Source organism: Anguilla rostrata, chromosome 3, assembly GCF_018555375.3.
Source record: "Anguilla rostrata isolate EN2019 chromosome 3, ASM1855537v3, whole genome shotgun sequence".
Taxonomy (NCBI): Eukaryota; Metazoa; Chordata; class Actinopteri; order Anguilliformes; family Anguillidae; genus Anguilla; species Anguilla rostrata.
The window spans coordinates 25446280-25458894 of NC_057935.1; the positions used below are offsets into that span (position 1 = coordinate 25446280).

The following is a 12615-nucleotide window of genomic DNA, read 5'->3' on the forward strand; positions in this document are numbered from 1 at the left end:
AGTGGGAAAAAAAGGCTAAGCATTAAAACTGTCTGTTCACCTGAAAATTCCTTAGAACAGACTAGATCACAGACTAGATTAGGTTGGATCAGAATAGATCAACTCATATTAGATTAGATCAGAACAGAATAGATTATTCTTTCTTGTCCATTTATGTGGAAACATGTCTGTGGCCTCATTAGGACATACTTTCAGGACAAAAATGACAATTCAAGACAATGCATTTGTAAAAAATAAAAATAATAATACTGTGCACGTGCGCACGCACACACACACACACACACACACAGTTTATAACAATTCAAATTAGCAACAACCTAAATGTTTAGGACAAACAATCTAATAACTGTACTTTACTCGGAGTACAGTATTATGTTTTACAAACAGGTGGCAGGATTCTATGGAAGGGGCAGAGTACTGTTTTATACTGTATGTGGGCGACAGGGTCCTGCAAACCTTGCCTGTTTTATCATCGCTTCAATCTTTCAATTACCCCAGCAGATCTTTTTCTCCATAAGTGGGACATCAAACACCCGTGCATGCCATTGCACAGTCTCTTTGCACCACACGTGCTGAAGTTAAGTGTTTGTTTAAGTGCTGGTACAAAAAATACAGACGCACACACTGCTGAATTCAGCTTGTTTCAAACGGGTCAGTCAGATTAATGGTTGTCACAATTGTGGATTCCCGAGGAGTTAATAAAGAAATGAACTAATACAGAAATCACTCCCTACAGTTTAGTTTAGTAACATGATTTAGTAGCAGAGATGCTAACATTACCTGATAAGTCTCTCTCCTACTGCTGATCCTCTGAAATTAAATCTATCGAGAGGAACACAGTGTGTGCTTATGATGCTAAAAAAATCTTACCACATACAGTTTATGAATTATGGATAATACAATGAATGATAGATAATGATAGACACAAAATTAATTTGCAAATGAACAAAACCAGTAATTAGGGACAGCGGGACACAGCAATTTAAGACAAATTTTATCAGGAAGTACTGGATTGCCAAGGGCACAGAACAACACCCAGAGCCCACCATGAGAAAATGTACTCTCATTTATTCATTCTGAGAAGAAAAACACAAAATAAACACCACGACTATCACAATCAACTCCAACAGAAGTATACATGGTTCCAGTAGGGACCATATTTACCCTATTACCCATTCAAGGTACTGCCAACATAACTGAGTTGGTAATAGTTTAGAACAAAATGGAAAAAGGTCTCATTTTGAAAGAGTGTTGCACTAGGTTGTATCAAAAAGAATAATTATTATAGTGATGTAATACTGAGTTCTGTTCACATATTTTCTGCAGAAAATCACATCACCACAACTGACACGGCTAACCAATATTGAAGGCTTGTTAAAACTTTTAAAATCTCTGTACGATGTATGCCGTCTAGAATTACTGGCACCTGGAATGAACAACAACAGAAAATGCTGGATAAAATTCACGTTATTGCTTATTAATTGGTTTGTATGCTCAGTGAATTATATAAACTTGCTGTGATTATCATTCCTGAGAGAAAAGAAGAGAGAGAAAAGTTTTTGCACATTTTGGTCTAAAATCTCCAGGTACTTGAGTCCACGATGCCATGTATCCTAACTAGTTTCCCAGGGTCTTCAGAAGCAAAACACAACATCACACCACCATACTTCAATGTGGATTGGGTGCTTTTCTGCATCCCTCTTTCAACACCAAACTCACTGGTGTTTATGGCCAAAAGTCTCTAAGTTTATCTCAGCTGATGAATAGTTTCAAAGTTACAACGGCATCCAGCATACTACAGGCACTTAGGTTTCTTTTTTGATGACAATAGAGGCTGTATTGCGAAAAGCCTTCCAAACAACTTATTCATTATGGCCCTAATAGTACAGATTGGTATTTCCAGGTGTTTAGCTAACTTATACAGCCAGGGCCTGATTTATGAAGATCAACAACCTTTGGTTTCATTTCATTTGTGCGTTCCATGACCTCCCAATGTCGACGGATTACTAAGGTTGTTTGGAATGTGTGACCTCATACGTATACCCAAGTGTAACAAGAAGTCATTGATAACCACTTAAATGTTCCTGAAGGCGCAGGGGAACTTAAAGTAACAAATAAATGGCAATACACTACTATTAGATGTTGCTTCATAAGATGCTAGATTTTTCTCATATTCTGAGTGCAAGATCAAGCTGATGAACAACAATAACATTTTTTCATAGCCTTTTTCCCTCACCTTTACCAAGGATGGCAAGAATTCTGGAGGGCACTGTATATATAATGTAATATATAACAATATCACAAAAAATGTTATATAGGTATGGTGCAGACATGTCACATGAGGTAATGATGGGAGACATATAATAATAACGTGATCACTGTTTTACACAAAGCTCTGATGAAGGCTGAAAGAGTTGCAAGCTTAGCCATTAATAAATCTGATTAGCTTCCCGGCCAGCTTGTGCAGTGCCTGGGACCTTTTCCTTTCAGCTGGTTTTTAAAAGCAGCCTTTGTTTTAGCGTTTTTGACCTTCCGCAGTCGGGAGACGTACCTCTGCCCCTGTCCCGCGCGGTATCTGGTGGCGGGTATGAGAATGGGGTCGTCATCACTGTCCGAGTCCTGGCTGGTGCGGGAGCTCCCCGAAACGGCTCCCCGGGGGCCCGGCGCGATGGGTGCGGGTGTGGGTGTGGCTTCGGACAGATTTCGGGCCGAAGAACCGGAGGCTTCTGCCGGCCCGCTCTGGACACTCCCCCCCTCTTGACCCAAACCACTCTGGCTGACTGGTTCCGCAGCTGCTGCAAAAAATAAATGCAGCCAAAAATCGTAATCTGCGTGTAAGAACGTTTCCAAGAACATTTCGGCGTTCATGTGTAAAAATAGGGAAGGTGGTATTCACTGTGAAGAAGGCATTTGCATTGAAAAAGCAAAAATCAATAAAGAGAAAACAAAATAATACGAAAATAAATAAGAAAAAAAATACTACCACAATAATCATGGTTACTAAATGACTATATACTAATAATACTTCATATACTGCTTTTAAATTTTTAGCTCACGCCACTGAGTTGAACAACCCTTTTCCCTTGGCTGCTTTTACTTACTCCCCCAGATCCTGCATCAACCTGGCTAAAGCCAAAGCCCTTCCGTGGGATCTAAGTTAAGGGAAACCATATCTAATCACCCCTGTGTATAGTATGACAATTTACCCACATCTAACCACACAGAAAAATTTTAATTAAAAAAATTTCCAAGCATAATTATAATACCCTGTACCAACAGGGCTCACAGAGAGAACCTGTATCAGCCTGTTCACCCCTCAGAGGGAATAGGGCCCAGCTCCTGCAGAGCTAACTGTAGCGTGCACGGTGTCTGTGAACTTTCCCACAGACACAGCCAACAGAGAAGGTAGGAAAACAGTTTCATATGACTTCGTCAAATAAACACACATACTTCAACCAAAAAATAAATATATTACTACATCATACACGTGGACACAAAATGGAAAGTAAGGTAAGGCATGAAAGACTGACACAATATAAATGAAACAGCACTTTTCCATTTATAAAAAATGAAAGCCAAGGAAAGAAAATCAGGAATAGAGGGTATGCACATGACGTCACAGTAAGTGGAAGTCACTGCGGTTACACCCACTGAGTGGCAGAAAGACTACGGAGTTGCAGCGTTAGCGTTCAGCTTGAATGCTGCGGAAACACAAAAAACACATCTAAAATGGGAAAGAGCTGTTGTGCGATTGACTGTACAAATAGATTCAACAAGAAATCAGAGCTATCTTTATACAGACTGCCGAAAGCTAAAGAAAAGAGAAGCAAATGGATCACTGCAATTCGCAGAAACAACTGGAATCCAGGCACCGAAACCTAGATTTATATGCTTGGCTAGCTAATACTAAGGTATGATTTTACCCAAAAATCCAACATACCTGACACAAAATAACAACCGCAAATCCACGTTTCGGTGCCTGGATTCCAGTTGTTTCTGCGAATTGCAGTGATGCATTTGCTTTTCTTTTCTTTAGCAGTCTGTAAAAAGATAGCTCCGATTTCTTGTTGAATGTCCATGGACCACTGGTTCTTTGGTAATCTGTAAGGATCACTGTCGAGTCCAACTGCCTTTAATTTAACCAGATAATCGTTTGTTTTACTCCCGGTTTTTCAGTTTCCTATACTAAAGGCAGCCATGTCGCAGCATGTTTTGCCACTCAGTCACGACTTTTCCGGTGGGAAAGTGACGTCAATGCATGCGCTCTATAAAAATAATGAAAAATGCTGAAATATGAAGGTATGAAGTTGAACCTACTATCTATAGTGGTACCGAAAGGCCTCTAGAAGGTGCTAGTCGACAAAGAACATAGACAATAAAAAGTAAGATGGTTGAACAATAAAACAGTGTCTAATGGACTTCATGTAAGACAACAATACACTAACCTACTAAGACAATGTATGCTGTTATGAATGAAGATGACAACCATTTTCTTACTGTGACAACCATCGTCACAGTACCCTTAACCAAGGTATCTTACACACATTTCTCCAGTAAATATCTACCCATATAAATGTAGACAATGTAGACAGATAAGCTGCGAAGCCTGCTCTGGATAACAGCATCTGGTATTATAATCTTCTATAATAACGTAACGTAATGCAATAAGTACAATGAGTCAGACACCTCAGGAGGGCTGACTGATGATGGAAAGTAGATGATTCAGATTCATTATTACTGTGCTGATGGTTCAGTATCATTGTTACTGTGCGGATGACTCAGTATCATTCCCTGCTCCTGTGCTAGGGGGTGCTGTTCCCAGCACATCTCCTGAGCAGTGACTCACCTGGCTCTAAGCTCTCTGGGGCCTGTAGTCTCTGGCTGGGCCCCACATTCCCTGGCCTGGGGCCACCACTGGCCCTGGAACCAGAGGGCCTGCTGCTCCTTTCAGAGAAAACGGGACAGGGTCACACGCATAAAAGCTCTTCACTCACATGACCCTCCCATGTATGCCAATACCCTGACAGAAATGACATATACTGACAACATACTGTAATAAATAAAAATAAATTATTGAGATGTTGAAACACTTCAGAAAATACAAGAAATTATATAAAATATACATTTCACAATGGATAAATATATGAACAAATATACAAATAAATGTGCTGCTGTTTTCTGAAATTACAATAAAAAAAAACATGGCTGTGAAATATTCTTATTTTTGCATTTTAATTTAAACTACTTTGCAGTATATCTAACTCCCATATGGATATGCATTTAGCTGTTAACAACTTAAGGAACCCTTCTATGGCAGCAGTGGGAATCACACAGAGAAAACAGGTAGATCTGGAGTTAATACAGACTACTGTAACAGACAGCAAAAAAGTGTGTGCAGGAAAGCCTCTTCATAAACACACAATGTTCTTTTGTTCAATTTACTGCATAACTAATGAAATGAGGAGGTTGAGGTTGGTTGGTGGAGCAGAATACCATACTGCAACAGATACAGCTCATTAAACACTAAACTTCAACCTTCAACCTTTTAAAGATTGAAGTGCATAAAGGTTGAATAGCAGTACGGTTAAGTGCAGCATACAGTGTACAACCAACAAGAAAAATAAACTTTGACTTCTGCCGCGGACAACTAAACTAATGCCCAGTCCCAATTAATCCCAACCTAATCACTCAACCCACACACTAACGTGTTCACAAGAGTTGCCATTTTGTACAAGGGTTGTCCTAAAACTCCATAATGCTGTTACCACAGTCGGTAAAGAATGGCAGTGCTAACCACATTCAAATGTAATCTGACTACGACGTTATATCTTTCAAAAGACAGTTATCTTGGTCATCACAGTACTGCCTTGTGTGCAAACGAGTGTTGTCTCAAATTATGCAAATTACGTTGTTCAAAGTATGCCGATAACACCAATGTAAACTGCGGTAATCATTATTAGTAATGGCAATGCGGCAGTTCAAAGTAGCCCACTGTGGCCAGCTGTTACGTGATGTTCTTTTAAGTGGTGATGATTTATTATGGATAATAATTCATTCTTTGTAAATTCCGTTCAGGGTCGCCAGAGCAGACCAAAAGCGCATCCCACACCCACATGCATTTTACATGTATGTCGCCTCGATGGCTGCCCTTGCTTGTGAGTGGCCCATACGTCAGTGACACTTACAATTAAGCTCAACTCAAAAGAGAGGGGAAGTGATTAGGAGGTGAATTGGGACCGAGGGTACCTTTCAAGCAGGTGGTTGGTATGCAGTCGGTGCTTTGTTTTGTATTAGGCCTATTGGCTACAACTCATGAGCTTGTTAAAGGAACAATTTATTTGCTTGTCTGTCGAGATAATGGAAACTTACATTTTTTCCCATCAGCGGATTTCAAATTTCTAAATGAGGGGCAATTTTCAGTTAATGAAACCCTGCACAGCTATAGAATTTGCTTTCCATTCTGAATGTGTGTTGGACTGAAAATGGAAAAAAGCAGCTGTAAAGAGGCAATTACAAGTAAAAATTTCATTTGAATAAACTTGGCTTGAAGAATAGATACAATATTTTTATTCCTGATACCATGCCTACATTATCTATTGTGTGATGTCTGATCTAAAGCAATTGCACAAGGGTCAGTGAACAATGCAGACTATTCAATTACTGCTCATGGTCCTAAACATTGCTCACTGTACGAGCATGTTGTGGATAATATTACTAAAATGACACAATTACACTAAAGTTTCAAACTCAAGCTTGCGCTTGTGCTGTCTGACCAAGGTGTTAATGAAGGGGGTGCTTGCATCAGCATTTTAGTGGTCTGTACTGGGTGCAGCACTCCTGTCATGACCGGATACACAATATGGTCAAAAACATGTGGACACCTGACATCCAACATCATCATGACCACCTCATCCAGAATTATGGGCACTAACATGGTGTTGGTCCACCCTTTACTGCCATAACAACCTCCACTCTCCTGGGAAGGCTTTATACTAGATGTTGGAGCACTGCTGCAGTAATTAGCTTCCATTCAGCCAGAAGAGCATTAGTGAGGTCAGGCAGTGATTGGGCAATTAGGCCTGGCTCGCAGTTGGCATTCCAATTGATCCCAAAGGTGCTGGATGAGGTTGAGGTCAGGGCTCTGTGCAGGCCACTCACGTTCTTCCACACGGTTCTCGACAAAACCGTTTCTATATGGACCTCGCTGTGCACCCGGGGGCACTGTCATGCTGAAACAGGAAAGGGCCTTCCCCAAACTGTTGGGGAAGCACAGAATCGTCTAAAATGTGATTGTATGCTGTAGCATTAAGATTTGCCTACACTAGAACAAAAGGGCCTAGCCCAAACAATGACAAACATCCCCAGATCAATGGGGCATCCAGATATTTTTGGTCATATAGTGTATGTTATCTCAGGCTTATGACAAGCGTTCGACATGCACATTTCATGGTGTATTTTATAATTCAAATATAATGTTACCAAAAACTGCATGGGGCAGTGAGTGTTTGGTGAACACTGTTCTGGCCAATAGGTTGGATCTGGAGTAATTAGTGAACACTATTCTAGTCAGTGGATTATGGCAAGTGACTGGCGAAGACTGTTCTAGTCAGTGGATGTGTAGACCTTGAGAGATGAGTGAACACTGTTCTGGTCGGTGGATTGGCTGGAGTGTTTTCGTGCCTGCATTAAGGTGGGAGCAGTCCTCACCATTCGTCTGTGAAGTTGAGTTTGATGGTGCTGGTGGTGGTTCCCTCAGTGCTGTAGTGCAGGCTGAGGACAGGTTCTCCCGCACTGGGCCTCCCGCTGCAGGGGGACCCGCCGCCACCGCTCACGGCCCCGCCCACTGAGCCTCCTGAAACAAGCACAGGGGCACTGCATGTGACCGCTGCCTCTCCAAACTCCTCCCTGAAAATTTTCTACAAAAACTACAGGATTTTCCCCAGGGAAGTGGAATATACAGCAATATATTATAAACCTGTGGACATTCATTTTGAGAATAAAATGTAGAATATATTGTATAACAGTGTACTTTTAAAAAATGATAAAAATGAGATTAATTTTTGACAAAAGTCAAAATGAAAACAATCGGGCAGCAGGAAAAAAAAGAGAAATAAATAGAGGAAAAGAGAAACAGAAGTTACAAGCAGCAGAGATCAGTTTTGTTGGGGAAATCCTGTGAAACGAGTTTACTGTAAAGAGGAGTACGATACCTTCCTTTTACTTTATACTGACGTGGTTTTCTAAAAAAGATGGAAATCCTGTGAAACGAGTTTACTGTATAATAAACGGACATGGTTTAAATACAGAGAAGAGGTTGGTGGGGCAGTGTGGAGGTAGTGCCCCCCGCCCCCCCGCCCACATGCACAATGCAGATGCCTGTTCACTTTCTCCTCCATGTATACGGGCAGACACTTAACCCAATTCAGCTGACCACTGTGAATAAAGTGCCTGACCCATCAAGCGCTGCTGCACGAAGCAGACACTGTAAACAAAATGGAGCTGATGTTGGGTAAAGAGTGTATGCTAGCACTGCAGAGCAGGCAGTCCTGCAGTAGGCACTCTGACGGACAGTAAGGGGCAACCAAATTACAGTTCTGCATCCGATTAGCAACATGACACCCTCCTCAGTGGAATTCTATAAAATCTAAAATACCTAAAAAGGATTGTGAAGCGCCAAATACATTTCCTTCCATAGAGACAGATGATCTAAAAAAAAAAAAAAAACTATGAAAAACCCTCAGCAGGTGGCACTATTGGCACATGTTTGACACAATTGAATGTCTGTTTTGTTATGAACTGGTGTAGCTGGTTGACAAGGTGGGAAGGTTCAAAGCATTAACTCCTTAACATGGGTAAATGTTTGTTGATAATTGCCCTGCCTGCTGAGCACAAATCTAGATTATATGACAAAAGTATGTGGACACCCCTCAGTCTAGTGCTGTTTTCCATGGTTTGGGCTAGGCCCCTTAGTTCCAGTGAAGGGAAATCTTAATGCAATGACATTCTAGATGATTCTGTGATTCCAACTTACAGCATGACAATGCTCCTGGGAACACAGCAACCACACTTGCAATCCCAGACTTTTAACAAGTTTAACAAGTTAATTAGGAGCTTTTCAGGTTTAGAGGGAATATTTACCCACTTAAGACAAATTATGTCAAAAATAGCCACAAACAATAAAAATCTCATATTCATATTGTGCTTATTGAACTATTGCAAACAGTTACATAAACAAACTCCTGAACATGTAGCTGAACATGTGTCTAATTTCCTGAAATGTATTAACCCAATCTAGGTAGGTTTGGCTTGTGGTCATTTGCTTTGTCTTTGAATTCTTCATTCTTTTCCAGATGGTTAGTTTTAGTGGCCAGGTGTCCACACATTGACCAATCACAAACCTATTGATTCACCACAGCCTTTAATTTGATCATCCACCAATCCATCCATTATGTATACCCGCTTATCCTGGGCAGGGTCGCAGGGGGTGCTAGAGCCTATACCAGCATGTATTAGACAAGAGGCAGGAATACACCCTGGACTGGCCGCCAATCTATTGTAGGGCACACACACCATTCACTCACACACTCATAGCTATAGGCAATTTAGAGTCTCCAATTAGCCTACCGGCATGTCTTTGGACTGCGGGAGGAAAACGGAGTTCCTGGAGGAAACCCACACGGACATAGGGAGAACATGCAAACTCCTTTAATTTGATCAGTCAAATATAATTTACCTTTTTATGTGATTGTTTGCAATGTAGCACAATATGAACATGTGTGAATGTTATTATTCATGGCACGCATAGATATTTCAGACATACTGTCGTTTAAGAGGGTAAATAGTCCCTCTAAATATAATCAGCACCTAATTTTAAAAAAATTACTTGTTTGTTAAAACTCTGGGATTGTAATTAATGTGTTCCACTGGGGCTCTGTGATAGGCCCACAGACGTTAGGGGGCAGGCTGTGGGCGGTGCGCGAGATTGGCCCACGTGGAGCGTGCGACGGGCAGAAAATCTCTTACCGGGCTGCGTTTGGGGCGCGGGCGTGGCAGCTGATGCGTCCTGGCTTTTGATGTCGGAAGCTGGGGAGGAGGAGGCGGGGCTCTCCAGTGATGAGGTTGTGGAGGCGGAGCTCTCCGGAGAAGAGGACGTGGAGGGAGGCGTCGTGGTCGCAGTGGCATTTGAGCTAGGGGCGGAGCCAGAGGAGGAGGATGCGGAGGAGGGAGCTGATTTGGGGAGGTGCTCTGCAGGAGACTCCGCCTCCACTGGCCCTGGGGTGGGTGGAATGGGTTCCTGCGGGGCGGGCTCTGGGGCAGTGGCACCCCCTGCTGGTGGAACTGCAGCACCTGGGAAAGTAAATAATCCAGATTTCAGCATTTCACTAGTTTTATCTCTCACATAGAAGGGCTTGGAGAAGAGGGGAATGCCTTCACCGGAAAATAACACAGTACAGCTTAACTGGCAGAGACTCACTAAGCTTTATCAACTGACTGTTGCTGTTCAGACTAACAGTAACATTTATGACCAAGGTCACATGTACTGGTGTAAACCTTTTAAAGTAAAGGGAGAAACACAAACCAAAATTAATAAAGTGCAGAACAGGCTAAAAACGTCTGCTGTAAAGAGGAGTACGATACCTTCCTTTTACTTTATACTGACGTGGTTTTCTAAAAACGATGGCAATGTCAATAGATAGCATGCAGACAGGAATAATAGAGTAGGGGAACGCAGCTGTGATATCATCTTACTGGCAGTAAACAGAAACAAGCTCCACATATCACAATGTATTTTCATAACAACCAATAGAACAATTCTGATGATGACCAAAGGGTGCCCAGAAGTATATCCACCAATCACTGCCCCTGTTGCTCTATTGATTGTTGCCAAGGTCACTTGTGGAGCTCTTCTCTGTTTTCCACACACAAAGCGAAAAAACATCTGTCTTTGTTATCACTGTGTGGACTCAGGAAGTGACATCAATAAGCAGGAAGTGCATTACCCCTGGGACGTGTTTGACGGCCCCTGCTGCTCTGAGCTTCACTGGCCTCCTCGAACCAGCGGGACAACATGTCCGACATTCTCTGCATCAGGGACACATTGGGACCCTGTTCTCCTGGAGATAATGAAATGTGACAAATTTTAATTAATCTAATCTATTTAAATTTAAAAATGATTTCTGCACAAAATAACCTCTACCAATGAAGTGCTGGTTATTGAGAATTTAAAAAATAAATAGGAGGAAAATACTTTCTATGACTGCCTTCAGAATTCAAACTGCACGCTCATAAAATCAAGACTAACCTTTCAGAGCAATATATATTTTCTTGATTACACATTTTTCATCCATACTTGGCGAGATAAACCAAAAAAAGTGTTCACAGCCTCCTCCACAGCATGTGACATTGCAGTGGTAAAGTTAATCATTTAGCTCTCACAAGAACCGTGAATAACTCTACTGACTAATTTCCACTCAGACATACGCAGCGCTAACAGGATCCTTGTGCAAGCCTGTTTCAGGCACAGGGCTGTATGGTAGGGAAAATAATGACCCCTAAGAGTATTACCATTAAGCAAATGAGATTAGTCCTGCAGTCTGGCACAGACAGTAAGGTGTACCCAAGCCACCCAGCACATGCTGTCCCAAACAATTGGGTAAAACATCGGATGGGAGCTATAAACATTGTGGGGGGTGTGTGTGTGTGTGTGTGTGCGTGCGTCTGTATATGTATATGCGTGTGTGGGCATGTGTGCTGCCATGTGTGCATCTGTATAACATATGTATGTCAGTGTGTGTACATATGTGAGCATCCATATTTAGGTCTTTGTGTAAATGTATCCATGTGCGTATGTGTATGTGCGCATAAATGTGTGTCTGCATATCCACGTGTCCGATACATGTCCGTGTGTCCGATATGTGTGTGTGTGTGTGTGTGTGTGTGTGTCTTACCATCTCTCTCTCTCTCGCTCTCGGGCCGAGCTCGGGGTCCCGTGTCGGACCAGTCCCCTCGCAGTCTCAGCCGCTTAACAGGGGGCTGTCGCAGCTGAGGGACCAAAAATACGACATCCTGTAAACCACAGAATCACCGCTTCTCGCCTTACACACGTCACACTCGGACCAAACAACAACAGCCTGTCATCCACAACTCCTCCTCTGCTTCTCTCCTTGCGCATAACCACGCCAAATAATGCCCTGTCAATCACAGCACCCCTCTTTCTTCTATACACATGCCACACCCAGGTCAAACAACAACATTATCAACCACACTTTTCCTTTTCTGCATATGCCACACCCGCACCAAATAACACCGTGTCAATCACAGCACCTCTCAAGCTCCCCTTATGCATATTCCACACCCAGACCAATCAGCACCTCTCCTTCTCCCTTATGCTTTTTCCACACCCAATCACAAAAGTCATCTCAGAGCTTTTCTGCATCAGACTGCACCATCATGCCCTATACTCACCTGCTATTCACTTGCAAATGGCTTTCATAACTTAAAACCTCTCTCATCTGAATGAATTCCTCACGGGCATCTAACTTCATATCATCCGTGGATGGGGACTAAAATTCATAACACTCAGTAATCAAAATCTGAAATGGATGGAATTCATTT

At 42.1% G+C, this 12615-nt stretch overlaps 1 protein-coding gene across 3 annotated transcripts in view; it reads right to left on the reverse strand.

Annotated features, from left to right (window-relative positions):
• The window catches only part of LOC135250538 (DDB1- and CUL4-associated factor 6-like), a 38691-nt gene that overhangs the window by 4836 nt on the left and 21240 nt on the right, over positions 1-12615 (reverse strand). The window contains exons 8-14 of one of the 3 annotated variants that reach the window (XM_064326902.1): positions 11949-12042; positions 11001-11114; positions 10024-10347; positions 7708-7852; positions 4847-4944; positions 2552-2792; positions 781-822 (exon numbers count right to left, since the gene is read on the reverse strand). In XM_064326902.1, coding sequence (XP_064182972.1) covers positions 781-822; positions 2552-2792; positions 4847-4944; positions 7708-7852; positions 10024-10347; positions 11001-11114; positions 11949-12042 — 1058 coding nt within the window. Of the gene's footprint in view, positions 1-780; positions 823-2551; positions 2796-4846; positions 4945-7707; positions 7853-10023; positions 10348-11000; positions 11115-11948; positions 12043-12615 lie in introns of all 3 variants that reach the window. The other 2 variants (XM_064326901.1, XM_064326903.1) reach the window with 2 other exon arrangements.